The 15,142-nt window shown below is 39.9% G+C and overlaps 1 protein-coding gene across 12 annotated transcripts in view; it reads left to right on the top strand.

The window, feature by feature from the left end:
* SORCS1 (sortilin related VPS10 domain containing receptor 1) overlaps nucleotides 1-15,142 on the top strand; it is a 518,445-nt gene that overhangs the window by 392,615 nt on the left and 110,688 nt on the right. For all 12 annotated transcript variants that reach the window (XM_047826164.1, XM_047826162.1, XM_047826169.1 and 9 more), the window contains 2 exons: nucleotides 2,303-2,392; nucleotides 8,769-8,948. In XM_047826164.1, coding sequence (XP_047682120.1) covers nucleotides 2,303-2,392; nucleotides 8,769-8,948 — 270 coding nt within the window. The remainder of the gene's footprint in view (nucleotides 1-2,302; nucleotides 2,393-8,768; nucleotides 8,949-15,142) is intronic.

Here is a 15,142-nt window from a genome sequence, read left to right as displayed (position 1 = left end):
AAGGTTGTCTCCAGAATGATGCGCACTTTTGTTCACCCTTCCTCTGCCTTCAGTGAGACTGAGTGGATATGTCACTCTCTTCCTATCAGAAGAGTCAGCCAATCAGCCTGTTCCTCAATACTTACCTTAAAAATAGAGAAACAGATGGCAACAGGAAGCTGCGGGGTGACTGGAGGTAGTGGGAGGCAGAGGCGAGGTGGAGAGTAATCAGCCATTATTGTCATGCTCTGACTATGATTAGGGTGAGAAGTGAAGATGTATGCAGTTGGGTTTTTCTTTCCTAAAGAGAGTGGGAAACCTTTTGAGGTAAAGTGGTTAGAAGAGACAGGGAGCAAGTATGCTTTGCTGCTTTTCAGCATTTCAGGAAAGTTTTAGGTTTGTTTGAACAGTGATTTACTTAGTTGTTAGGTAAGTTTAGACAGACTTCATTTATTGCTTCCCATGGTAAGAGTGACAAAGGTACAATTGCTGAATAGTTCTGTGTGTGTGTGTGTGTACATTGAATATATTGACATATATTTATTACATATATTCATTTTTACACACATTATATATATATACATACACACACACACACAATTTCACTATGATTGAGACACATTCTTAACACTAATATATTTATTTGGACAAGAAATCATAATTCAGAATATTCAATCCCATGTTTTAAGGAAGCAAATGTTCAAAATGCACAAAATCAACCTATGTACTCTTAAAATGTTTTGCAAATGATTATACATACACATACACTTCATTTCTTTGTTGGGGAAATGAATAATGAGTACTCTGATAATTCAGCATCAAATTATCAAGTGACATTAAAATGGTTACACGTATTGGTTGTATCTATAATTCATTTCTCAATCACTGTTTCTGCCAGGAACCTTTTCTGTTTTCTAATAATGATTTGTAATCCACATATATGGCTAACCAATGAGAATCAATTCTGCCTTTAAAATGTTATGTATTTTCTACCCATACCGCTGTGAACATGATCCTGTGAACACTGTGAACATAACCCATCCCTAGAATTAGGAGGTGATCTGGCCCAATCATGGTGGACAAGATAACTTGCCAGTCACTCTCGTACGTTTCTGATGGACCTTCACCCACAGCATTTGTTGACACAATCTGAGTATGCAAACTCCAACTGATGTTCCAGCTCCAGATATTTATATGGATTAAGAGTGACTCCACCAACTCATAGAAATACAGACTAGATGGTTCTTGCTACGGGTTGGGGGGTGGGGAGACGTTGGTCAAAGGGTACAAATTTCCAGCTATTAGATGAATAAGTTCTGAGGATCTAATGTATAGCATAGTAAGTATAATTACCAATATTGTATTATATACTCGACAGTTATGAAGACAGTATATTTTAAATGATTTCAGTACACACAAAATATCATAATTAAATGAGGGGATAGAGGTGTCAACTAACCTTATTATGATCATCATTTTGCAGTATATGCATTTATCAAATCATCACATTGTACACTTTAAAGTTACCTATCTTATATGTGAATATCTCAACCAAACTGGGAAAAAAAAACAAACAGTGGCTACAAAGGAGAGGGAGGCTGACAGTAGAGCCATTGCCACTCCACGAAACAGTGCTCGTGCTGGGGTGGAGACCGCACCCCTTCTTACCCTCCCTCGCACCCACAGGGTTCACTGGGCTGTATGTGCTGGACAGACTTGGAGGAGGTAGCTCAGAGTTCTCTTCTGGAAGATAGAGATCTATAATGATTTTGGGCTATGATCCTGGCCGGTTTTCCGTCTAATGTGTCAGCAGCGCGGCTGTATGTGAGACATACTCGCATTCATCTATGGTACAGCATCAAACGGAACTCAGCGCTCAGAGATGAGAGGCTCCAGCTCTGCCACTGTTTCACCCGGGCTGTTTCTTTCTGATATGGCATGGGGACCTGTTTGCGTGGTCATAGTCTTGGGCTGGATAGCTGGGGACAGCTGATGGACGTTAAGCCAATATACCCTAAGGCTTCTCTCGTTAGAAACACAAAAGAGAAGAAAAATAAAAAGGAAATGAAAATGTTTCCTTGTTTCTGACCTACAGGGCAAATCCAAGAATTTTATGTTCACCCAGTGGGCTAGGTTGGGCCTCAGACCAGTTCACATACACTGTGTGAGTCGTTTTTGAATGGAGCTCTAGTTCTTCACACTTGTCCACCATAGTCATTCACACTGTTGGGTTGGCAGCTACCCCCTTCCATTCATGGCTGTTGTTTGAGGGCCTGGAAGTATTATAGGAGCTCTTCTTACAACTCTTGTGTTTATGATACAGCTGACATCAGGAGGACGGCCGCATTACTACGTGTCCTACCGAAGGAATGCGTTTGCCCAAATGAAGCTGCCCAAGTATGCTTTGCCCAAGGTATGAGCTGAATGGATTTCTTCATTTTAGTATTTTCTTCAATTCACATATTCTTGACCTCACCCCTTTCCCAAGAACCCTTTCAGTCTTTCGTATTCATTTATCTCTTCTCATCCCTCATGACTGCTTTTCACGTTCTCTCTCTCTTTCTCTCTCTCTCTCTCTCTCTCTCTCTCTGTCTCTCTCTCTGTCTCTCTCTCTGGAATTCTTGTTATAGGAGCATCTAAATAAATTGTCAACTGATTTGCTTTTACTTTTCAAGAAATATGTACTGGTATTCTAGCAAAACAGAAAACATGCTTTGGATATTATGTCAGTACAACGGGGGTGACACATTTCTATCCCATTCTACTGTGATTAATTTTTGAGAGGGGGTACATCTATACGGCATCCAACCTTTGCTTTCTCTCTCAATAGACTTACGATACTGGCTGTCTTTAGAGTTCTGAGGCACAGCTAAATTTTTTGGACTTTCCCAAAGACGTTACTCCTTTGGAAATAATGACAGACAGAAGTTAAAGACCCTCAACTGCTGACATTCCCTGGGCTCTTTCCAGAAACACTGAAGAACTGTGTTGATATGGAGCGCCACCTAGTGGAGGTCAAACTGACTTGGGCGCTCCAAGCTGTGGATTTGTGGCCTGAAGTAACTAATGCATTGTGCCTTGATCTTAGAGCAAGGGAGGTATGTATGACCGTAGGAAGGGGGAAGCGTAGGTTTAAATATAGTTGTAGCTCAGTTTTGAAACCTTTGGGTTGGGCAAAGAACGTAGAGAACTTTTTTCGACTGAGTTTTCATGACTCTTTGTCTTGTGTTTTTGTCCATGACTTTGTAGTATGTTATCGTGGCCCAACACCAGCTAGCTGCCAGGGAATCGTGTGACAGACACAGCACAAGGTCATTGCAGATCTCTTCTTCCAGGAAAGTAAATGGTAGCCAGTTGCTCTGGCTTCTCCAGGCAGAATTCTCCTTCTGGGCCATCATTTTGGCTCTAAGCCTAACAGGAGTAAGGTGGGCTGAGACATCAACACATTTGGGATAATAACACACATTAAATCTCCCTGTTGACTCCATGAACAATATCCATGTTAGTATTTACTAATATTTCCAGCAGCTAAGAAATTAATGACAGTGGTAATTGCCCAGAACTATTTCTGTGCTTGTATACATTTAACTGCTCCTTGGTCTTGATTCAGTTTAACGTGTTTTACAAAAGGACAAGCTACAACTTTGGAGTTGTGCCTTGGATGAGACATGGGGAGAGTCCATATGTAAAACTAAATCTGAGTGCTGTTAAAAGTACCTTGGATAATCTTTTGGGAAGGCCCAGGAGGGATATGATCATGCCTACTCAGTAAGTCCAATGGAGCCGTTTTGGGTTTTTTCCCCCTTCAAGTGCCAAAATGAATTGCTATTTCTTTGATTGATCAGCAAATGCAGTAGTTAGCTTGCAATATTTACACCTTTAAAAACAAGAGTTAAAGTCAATGCAGGGAGATGCCCTTGCTCAAGAGGCATGTGGGAATTGAGACCAAATCAGGAGCAGCAGATGTGAGTCAATCATCTTGTTCTAGCTCCTGGGAATATACTCTTTGAGTGGAATAAGCCTGGGCCAAACCAAATGCTGTCTACAGCAGGACTGAGGCCAGCACTGAACTCCCCTGAGCTCCCAAACTAGGATCCTTTATACCTTTCTTCTCTTGAAATAATTGAATAGTTTACTATTATAAGATAGCAGATACCCCACAAATTTTGATATACTGGAGGGCCATCAAAAGAAAAAAAAAAAAAACATGGACCAAGGAGCCCCAGAAATGGTAGTTTAAACCCAAAGGAGCATCAGACCTGGCACTGGAGTGTTAGGAAAAACACGTACTTTGCATTGCTTCTTCATGGCCATCACATAGATTGCTGTTGACAGTTGCCCCCAGTGACATCTAGCCAGTTGTACTTTGAACCTGAATCTGCTGTCTGTCCCCTCCCCTTGCTATCCCAGATGAGCACGCTCCATTACTAGCTTGATGTGAGATAGGAGGGTAGAATGCAAGGATTAATTTAGCTTTTCCCTGGAAAAATAGGAGTCAGTACAGCAAATGAATGTATTATGTAGTCCAAGGAGATGTTTACTTAAGGCAATGAGATGCCTCATTACAACCCATTACACCTTCAAAGAGAAGCCCCAGCTTGGGTGGAGTGATTTGTGGGAAAGGCGCATGTATTTCGTGGCCTTCTATCAAAGCCAGGGCTGCCTTGGCTGGAAAGGAACAAAGCTTCATGCGCAACAAAGGAATCAAGACAAACCAGCACTTTGATGTCAAATTTTCTGTAATCATCCACTGCCTTTGTATCAGCTCTTGAAAGACTATGGTTACCCTGAACTGTGTTTAAAAAAAATTAATAATAATAATAATAATAATAATAATATAATAGTAATGCTGACCAGAGAGGGGGATGGGGAGACTTTAATGCTGCTGCTGCTATTAAAAGCATGAAAGCCCTAGACCAGGAGACACAGTGAAGGTTTCCTTCCCTTAACTTACTTGGAGCTCATTCTGAGCCCCTCAAGTGAGATAAACGAGGCAATACATATGAAAGTGCTTCAAGCACTTTGGAGACAGATACTCTATAAAAGCAAGGTAATATTATTATCAGTATAGATCTCGTTGTCTGTGTGGTGGGAGATCGATGGCACCCAGGGCATGGGCGGTACAGAGACTGTTTGATTCACAGAAGGAGGCCTGGATTCCAGACCTACATAGGTCACTAACTTGCTGTGGAACCATGGACTGGCTTATCAATTTCTTTCTCTGTTTTTTGTTTGTTTGTTGTTTTGGGTTTTTTGTTTTGTTTTGTTTTTACATTTTTAAAATAAAATAAATGTTACTCTGAATCAAATATCCTTAGAGATACCTCATGAAAATTTGGCTCTATGATCAAATGAGTTTAAGAAGAAACCTAAATTTCATTCTATGTTCTTTGCCTTGAGAGTAATGGTAGGTCACTGGTGTCGAAGTTTCTAGGATGTCCTTTGAGCAAGAAAACTATATAATTCATCACTGATCAAACATTCCCAAAGAGATCCACTTAAAAAAATTAATTCTATTAAAAGTCCAACATTGCTGGTGTGCTATGGAACAGACTTGGGAAAACACTCTCGTAGAAGATCTAAAAGGCTACTTCTTGTTCTAAAAGTTTGTGTCTCAGTAACAGCATTCAATATAAAGTGCCATTCTGGTAGAAAAAGCATATTTACCTGATAGAGGAGAATATAGGCATGAATTAAAAAGAAAGATGCCATTGAAATATGTCAGGTCCTTCAATTCAAATACCTAAGACCAACATCATTTTTTAAGTCTCTTCACTGTAATTGGATTATATGGAGAGAGAGAGAGCTGATCTTGGCCCTTATCTAGAGGTAGCCATTTGAATTTGTTATTGTTATGTGACTGGTTCTCTATGTGACCTTGAGGCACTGTGTTTTAGTTCTGAATCTACAAAATAAAGATTTGTCTGAGTGGGATAGGACAGTTAATGTACTCCATCTAGTCCCTAGCATTTATTAAGGAGATGTCTGTGGTGACCCAGACTTCAAGGGTTCACCAGTGCACAAATTCACTCCAAGGGACAGAGGTAGGAAGTAGTTATGTAGGGGCCAGATCTGTGTTAAAATATCATAACATGAATTCAGGAAAAATACTGCATCCTGCTGATGAGTGAACATGAATTAGGAGTAGTTCTTTGAGGATTCTAAATGCTACAATAAGGATTTGGGTCTTTGTCCTAATTTAGGAAATGGGGAGCCATAGAAAGTTTGCCCTCAGTGGTTGAATGGCCTTTGAGCTAATTTCCATACCTAATCCCCTCCATTCAAAAGAAGCAAAATACTTGCATGAACTACTTTTTATTAAGTATACTGGTTAACACTCCAACATTTGCGGTGAAAAGAAAGGCCAAATCAACCTTGCTTAATCAACAGAAGAGATTTAAGGGCATGTGTCACTGAAAATAGCTAGCCCGTATGAAACAAATGCTACATGCCAGGCACTATAAATGTGTAACACTTAGTAACTGATTTAATCCTTACAACTCCATGGAGGGCACACTGTTATCTCTGTTTTACAGGTAGAAATGCTGAGGCACAGAGTTTAGTTCACACAGCTAAGTTACAGAGGGAGGATCTGAACTCAAGTAGTTTTACTTGAAAGTCCATTCTTTTAACCTTTTTTTTTTTTCCCTAGTGTTCTCTCTAGCTGAAAGGTTTACAGGTGGGGCAGGCTTCTTAGCTGTCCACAAAGACTCAAAGACATTCACAGAATGTGGCCTCTCTTTCTTTTGAGCCTATTTTCTTCAGGAATGTCTTCATCTCCTGCCCCTAAGATATGTCTCCATCAGATCTAGAATTTTATTTTATTTTATTTTATTTTATTTTATTTTATTTTATTTTAATTTTATTTTTTATTATTTTATTTATTCTTACTGCTTATGAACTAATAGTAAGATATATATATGTATGTATATATATATATATATATTTTTTTCTAATAATGCCGCAGTCATTCTATAATTCTGTCTTACTGGCTTTTTGTTACATACCATCACTGATCCAACCACTGTGGTCAGGGACATTGCATATTCAACACGCTCATTTCTGGTGCTGAGGGTGGAAGAAAGTAGCAAAGACTGAGTACAGGGAGGAAATTTCTCGGAGAGCAATGAGGGTGTTCGTCAAAGAACATCAAGCTACAGTTAGCTGAAGAAATGGAAATAGACATTTGGCTGATATAAGCAATGGCCAACTTCCATACAAAACATAAGTCTGCATTATTGACCTGCAGTGAATTAATGGGAAGGATTCATTTTTGGCCTCCTACTCTGTATTCTTTTTATAAAAACGTTATCAAATTCTGGAGTATGGCATGTGGTACCTAGTAGGGGTGAAGGAATATGAAGCTGTCTGCATGAGGATCTCTTCCTTCTGGGGTCATAGGAATTCACTGTGATCCCGGTAATGGGGAGAAAGACTTGTTCCTATACATTAGAGCAGAATCCAAGCTGAATTGCCTTTGTTTGATTGAAAGAACGTCAGCATATACAAGAAGAGCTTTAGGATAGAAGTTAGGTAGAATTTTCTAGCACTGATATTCTTGCCAAAAAGCATTGAACAATCTCCCGAAGCTTTTCAAGAATGGAGGATGATCCTTCTGGGAAGATTTGAGTATTAAGCTGCACAAAGGCCAAGAATATTTCCTTATTGTTCTTCTGTCTTTGTGCTTCTATATAATTCTGGCTTTGGTTTCGTTTTGTTTCTGTTTTTGGTTTTTGAGAGTTATACCAGTGTCTGCTGCCTTGGGCAAAGGGTGAAAGGCCTCCAAGAGCTTGTGCGCGGGAGACAGCAAGCCTTGGTTTATGTCAGCCTCTCCCTGAATATTCGCTACTCTGGAGTTCTGAATGGGGAAGAAAGGATTTGGAATTCCCACCCCAGGGACATCTACTCACTGCCTCCATACTATCTTTGCCTTATTTTTATCTTCCAGAACTATCAGAGTCTGAAAGTGTCATCAGTTAAGCAGTCTACTTTTTTCCCTCTCTCACTTAAGGTTTTCCAGTGAACTTCTCAGAGTAAAGGTTTAGATAAACCACCAAGTGCTTGAGCCCTCATTTACATGACAGCTAGTGCTTTGGGGTTCTCAGGAAACGTTCGTTTTCCTCGTTTTCCTCGTGGGCTTCTGGGAGTTGCTGAGCCTTGGGCAGTGTTTCTCAAACTTTCACATGTTAACCGTTAAAGTTTAACGAACTTCAACTCTAACTTTAACAGAACTCTGAATCAGTGAGAGATTTTATTTAAATGCAGATTTTTTATTCAATAGGTGGGCCTGAGATTCTGTGTGCCCGACAAGCTTGCAGGTGATGCCCCCATGCTGGTGGCCCATGAACCACACTGAGAGGTGCAGGGCTTGTCTATTTTCTCGCTGTGTCTCTGACTTTTCCTCATATTTGCCCCACACAAGCCTTCTGAACATGTACCATGTTTGTGCCTGGCAAGTATATCAAGATGATTGATTCTCCAGAGTCATACATATTTGAGAAGGTATTCTTCATTTATCTAATGAAGTAATTAAATTATAAGTGAGCTACCAAGCATTTCTCTGTCCTATTTTCTCATGGCCTTACTGCTTAACTTCACAAATGACAAAGGAAATACATGGTTAATGCTAACCTAATCAATTCTTAGTTCAAAAATATACACAAGGAAAATTTCTATCTTCCACTACAGTGCCTAAGTGCCTATCCTGTTGGTCTTCATTAGATTCCACTCTCTTCGGACACATGCCATGTTAATGTTCGAACCTCTTCATCCTCTGTATCTTTCTTCAGGACATGCACGTCATCAGCACAGATGAGAATCAAGTGTTTGCAGCGGTGCAAGAATGGAACCAAAATGACACCTATAACCTCTATATCTCAGACACCCGTGGGGTCTATTTCACGCTGGCCTTGGAGAATGTTCAGAGCAGCAGAGGTCCTGAGGGAAACATCATGATTGACCTCTATGAGGTATGTCACGAAGCATGTGCAGTCCTGAGCCCCTGTAGTGCCTGGACTGGAGGTAAAGGCCTACCATTGGCTGTTGCCTTGATCATCTTAATTATTAGTTCCTTACGTGGCCTCGTGTCATTCGGGAGAAGAAGGGATTTGTAGAGCATTTTTGTTGGTTAATTTTTAATCTACAGAACACCTGTGGGAAAAATTATTTTTTCATGAAGTCCACAGGCCATGTAGTCTCAGAGACCTAGAGAGAGTATCTGGAGAAGCAGTCAAACAATTGAAAGGTTTGAACAAGAGTGATCCTAATGTGAATTTTGAAAATAATCTTGAAGGACAGACACGGTGTCCCAATGTGAGCAAAGGGGTAGTGGGCATGTTCCCTCTCTCTTTGAAGAAAGAAAGAGGCAACTCTGCACTGGATCAGAAGATGCTCCCATTGGATTTGAATACCTTTTTTTTTTTAATATTTATTTATTTGTTTGGAAAGGGGGTAGGAGGGGCAGAGAGAGGGAGAGAGAGAGTCCCAAGCAGACTCTGCACTGTCAGCACAGAGACCAACTTGGGGATTTATCTCATGAACCGTGAGAGTCAATCAAGACCTGAGTCGAATCAAGACTCAGATGCTTAACCAATTGAGCCACCCAGGTGCCCTGGACCTGAATACCTTTTTCATTAGATAACTTCCATTGGCTAATTGTCATCCTCTCAGAGGGCCAGTGAGTGAGACAAACATGTAGGTCTTACTCTCCTAAATGGGAGGGGGGAAGAAAAACAAAAAACAAAGTTTACCATAATTCCCTAAGAGAACTACGGCCTTTTGCTTCTCAAAATGACCAAGGTACAAAATAAAATCATACATGTTGGATCACTGAGCTTTCATGACAAATGCCAACACTTGAATTGCCATTTAAAGCACAGCTAGGTAGAAAGAAAGCTGCTATTTGGGGATGGATTTTAGCCATTTGTCAGTCTTACCTTCCACTATGAAAGATTTATAATGGGTTATAATGAGCCATTACAAAATATATTCAGAATTTGGGAAGTGTCTGTATCATATACCTATATCCTATCTGAAAAAAAATCTAGAATGGATTCAAATATGTACAGTCATAATGATGCTATCTTTTGGTTGAGTATGAGTTTCAGAAAGTCAAGAAGTTGCTTAAATAACAGGAAGCAAGGGAATAATATCCAGTATATCAAAGAAAGGATCCAATTTCACTTAAGACATTTAAACCCACTGTTGTAATTCTTTTTAATGCTGTCTACCTCTATTTTCCGTTAGGGGCTCTTGGGGATTTTCTTCTAGTATCTAAACTTCTCTGTATGTATAAATGCGCATTAACAAACTGTATGTCCCATTCAGAGTGCAGACTAGCATGGGACATAGTTTGTGTGTATATATTTAGAAAAATGCACTGCAAACTTTTTTACACATTCACAAGTTTTTTTCCACTCGTTTCCTGCCCATGTTCCAGATAAATATAGTATCATATATCTCAGTCTCAATCTGAAAATGTATTCTGGAAAATATTTACATATTCTGGTGATTTAGTTTCAAATTTGTGTTGGATAATATTTGTGATTTAAAGTATAAATTTTGGAGTCAGGTTGACTGGATTTAAATCCTAGCTATACCCATGTGTATGTATTCTAGAGACAAAGCCAATAATTTCCAAGCCTCAGTTTCCTTGTTTAAAATATGGAGATATACATAGTATCTACTTGATAGGATTTCTCTGAGGATTACTTGTGTTCATCTTAACGTACTGTAAAATGGTTCCAGAAATACACCAATGCTCAACAAATTATAGATAGCATAATTAATATTATAGTCCAATGAGTTTAAGCCCCAATGCAATGTTCTATTCTTATAGTCTTAAAATCTACCCATATTGTTTAAATACCCAACACATTTCTACTATTTTGGATCTCTCTTGCTTCCCATATTGCACTTAGCATGGCCATAGTAATTCTTGAACACCAACTACTTGTCTTCTTATAAACAAGAGTAAATTGCCACATTTCTTTCCTCACTTCTAAATGCTGTACAAACATTTAAACTTTAAATGTGTTTTGTGGAAATGTCATTCATTTTCGTGCCTTGATCCAGCACTTATGATGGAAATAGCTTGCTTCAAGAGTCTCATAAGAAGTCAAAGCAGCTGCCCCAGATCAATCACCCAATTTGTTTCCCTGGTCTTGACTCTGTCCTGTTCTCTCGAAAATATTTTCTGGTTTTCAGGTTGCATTTTTTTTCCCTTTCTGATTAACTGCTCCCCTCTTTTCAATCTATTGTGGAATAGTTTGTTGTTGTTGTTCTGTTTTGTTTTGTTTTTTGGGTTTTTTTTGTTTTGTTTTGTTTTTGGATAAATTTTGTCTTCTGCCAAAACAGAGACCATTTTAATTGGTCCCTTGATGATGGAAAAGATGACAGCTTTGGACAGGAATGACTTTGCCATGTTCTGTGATTCACACTTGTTTTCATGAATGATTTTCTGAATTCAAACATTGCTAACAGGTACGGAATACGAAAAGGAAACAGGGTGTCTTCAGGACACGACAAACCATTTCTTGGCTAATCCTTGTGTTTCCCCTTTGTGTCTCTCTTGCAGTTGACTGTCTGTAGGGAAACTGCTGGCTCTTATTATCATCACTTTGAGCGGTGGTGTGACTGCATTATGTAAAGGTGTTCTGCGTCCTGGGGCCGGGGAAGAAGAGTCTTTGGTTTTATTAGCGTGACAGTTCACAGCAACTTGAATTGAACTTGATGTGATCAGAACGGCGGTGCCGTATCTGCTGATTACCTAGATAGAAAGAATATTGGCTGACGTGGAACCTGGCACAAATGTTCCTTAACTCTGATTGTTCTGGCTAGCAGAAAGTTGAAAGCCATCCAGCATGAATTTCCCAGTAGAATTGCAATGAATGATGAGTGCTTAGAGGTAAATGAAAAGTAAGCAAATCTGTAAATGAATTAATAAGGAGCATAGATGAGCAACATATGAGGTAGGGGTAACAAAGACAGAATATATGGAGTGCACGTCTGCTCACATTTGGGGGTGACTGAGGAGGACAGCATGAGTCCATTGCTTGTATGCTTCTGCATGCCAACTACCTGCCATTGCTGTTTGCTCTTTAAGCTGTTTCAGCAGAGGCCGACTGTGTAATGTGTAACAATAGGAGTCCGTGTATCGAGGAAATGTACTGTTGATGAGTCTTTGTGGGAAATGCAAAAGGAAGCACATGTCTCATTAAAATCAATCATTATGTTCATATACACACATTAGAACCTTACAACAAATGTGGCCCTTTCTGCCCTAGAAGCACGTGTGTGTATGTGATGACGTAGGGAGTGCTGGGGACCAAGTGTTGGGTGACCATCTTACGTGGTTTAATCACTGCAATGCTAGAATGTTCCCTCAGTGTCAGTTGGCCATTGAACATGTACCACATTTGAAAGAGTCAAGAAATGTGAACCAGGAGAGTTGTCCACAGAGCAAAAATGCTAGATAAGGATTTTTGTTGATGAAGGTTCGTAATAACAATGGATAATATTTTAGGGGCCAGTATGTGCCAGGCACTGTGTAAAGAACCTCCCATTATTATCTCATTCAATCCATACATTAACTTTATGATACTAGGACTATAATTACTCCCATTTTAAACATGAGTAAATAGAGGCAGAAAGAATGCAATCATCTTTGCAAGATTACAAAGCTAGTGGCAGAATTAAGATCTAAATCCTAGAGTATGCAACTCTTTTTTTTAAACTTTTTTAATGTTTATTTATTTTTGAGAGAAAGAGAGACAGAACATGAATGGGTGAGGGCAGAGAGAGAGGAAGACACAGAATTTGAGGCAGGATCCAGGCTCTGAGCTGTCAGCACAGAACCCGATGTGGGGCTCGAACCCACAAACTATGAGATCATGACCTGAGCCAATGTTGGACACTTAACTGACTGAGCCACCCAGGTGTCCCTAGAGTATGCAAACTCTTAACAACAAACTATTTGTGTCTCTAGAAAGATTTGGGCTTGTATTTGGTTGTGGCCCAGCAATATCCCTAAGAAAAGACATTGAAAGGTAGGATAAATAGTACTAGACTTTACCTAGAAGTAGAAGAAACCAGACAGAAAAAAGAAAACAGTCTTGGAGAAAGGCCAACTCAGGATCTGCAAATGATCTCTCTGGACCTATTCACCACCTTCTGAACCACCTTAGTCTGTAGTTAGAGCTAAATTCAGGCAGCACTGTCATGTCCCTTCCAATTTTGTCTGGTGGATGTGTTTCTTTCAGAGAAGCCTAGAAACAAGTGTTCTAAAATTCTGTCATTCCTGAATAGCACAAACTCTCCAGGGGCATCACGTGGGGATGGGTAAGAGAGGACTGCATGCCTGACGGTGGCCAGAGCAAAAAAGACATGACGAGTGTGTCTGAGACGTGTGATTCCTAGTGTATCCGTCTGGTGTGGATGATGAGAGGGGGTCTGACAGCTTTGGACAATATCCATCCTCCTCTGGGAAGGGAATATTAATTAATGATGATGAAGAGCACTTTGGCTTAATGGGCAATGACAGTTTATCCCAGCCAAGTGGAAAGGGCTGTGTTGGGAGTCAAGCCACCTGGCTGGCAAATTGGGGATGCACAGAATGTGTGCATACATGAGTGGGCACCATGGGCATGATGGAAGACATAACCAATGAGCAGCGCATGTTCTATTGCACACATAGTGTCTTCTTCACACTATGAGTGCACCTCTTTAAAAGAGAAAGCCGAACAGTTGCGATGATGTACTGACACCTTGACTTCTTAGGGAAAGGCTGCCTCTTATAATCCAACATAGGAATTAGAGAAGAAAAATGCTTTCCTATCCAAGATATATTTCTTACTGGGCACAGAATGTACCATCTAATTGTATTTAAGGTTACTTACTCTCTCCTTAGTAGGGTGGTGTTGCCTGGTTAAGGCAATAGGGAAGAAAAGAACACTTGGACATTTCGGGGGGAGTGGGCTCTTTGATTTCAGAGTTACCCCTGACCCCGCTCTCCCTGAGTATGTGTCTCTCCTGGCTGCAGTTCTCTCTTTAGAACAGAAAAATATCCTGTCTCCAAAGCGTGAAGAAATTATGGTCACAGATATGTTCTCTTTCTAGCTACACTTGTTGATTCATATTTTTTATTCTTTCCAAATTTTGACACTTTGGATTTGTAATTAATGTCTGAGACAGAGAGGGTAGGAGGAATCATCTCCCAATCCTCAGTAGAGTCAGAAACAAGCAAAAACTCCTGTGCAAGGGTTTTCCTAGCTTAGCCTCCACATGCAACATGTGAAAGAAAGTTTGGGAGAGAAGAGCACCCTCTAGAGATGCATATTAAAAAAACAAAGGAAGAATATAGGGTTCTTCATTAAAATCACCAAAGAAACCCAAGTCCCAGCACCGAACACATTCCCACTGTCAAAAACAATCTGTTCAATGAACATATAGTTACTTAGACATTCTAGGTGCTTTATCGTCAGTGCTTGGAAGAATGCATGATAAATAGTTGATGCTCAAACAATATTTATGGGATAACTATTAAGAAAACGTACCGAAGAACGAATAAAAGGTAGCCTCAAGTAAGTATGACATCCCATCCCTGACATTTCTCTCAGAATACTCTAGGATGACTGAGAAATTTGAAGAAATAGTAGGGCCCAAAGCATTAAGTGTGTGGGCTCTCGAGTTAGATTGAGGTGGAGTTCAGCTATAAGGTTCTCTGGGGAATGATCTTAGGGAAGTAACTGACCCCATCCAAACTTTGGTTTGCATACCTGTAAAATGAGGACATCATTGACTCTGCCATTTCGAGTGCATGAGAGATTAATGTGCTCTTGCTTACAAAACCTTTCGTATAGTGCCTTACGCTTCATAAGTACTCAGTAAATATGGGATAGTGTTATTGCTGTCCTATCTTCTAATGCAGAATTCTTACTACCTATTTTATTAAAAGCAAAATAAGTCTTATACAAAGTGACTCTTCTAATATTCATTTTCGTGAGGGAGTATGGTGGAGTGAATGGTAATCCAAAAGTTACATTAGAGTGGGAGACTGTAGTGTGAGATCTGTCAGGAGAAGTGCTGATGACTATATCATGGTAAGGAATGTAAGGAGCCCTGGAGAAGTTTGGGGGAAGACTGATGCTCTTAAAAACCTACACAG

Source organism: Prionailurus viverrinus, chromosome D2 (assembly GCF_022837055.1).
Source record: "Prionailurus viverrinus isolate Anna chromosome D2, UM_Priviv_1.0, whole genome shotgun sequence".
NCBI lineage: Eukaryota > Metazoa > Chordata > Mammalia > Carnivora > Felidae > Prionailurus > Prionailurus viverrinus.
The sequence above is the reverse complement of the archived record's forward strand: the minus strand, read 5'-3'. Positions and strand labels throughout refer to the sequence as shown.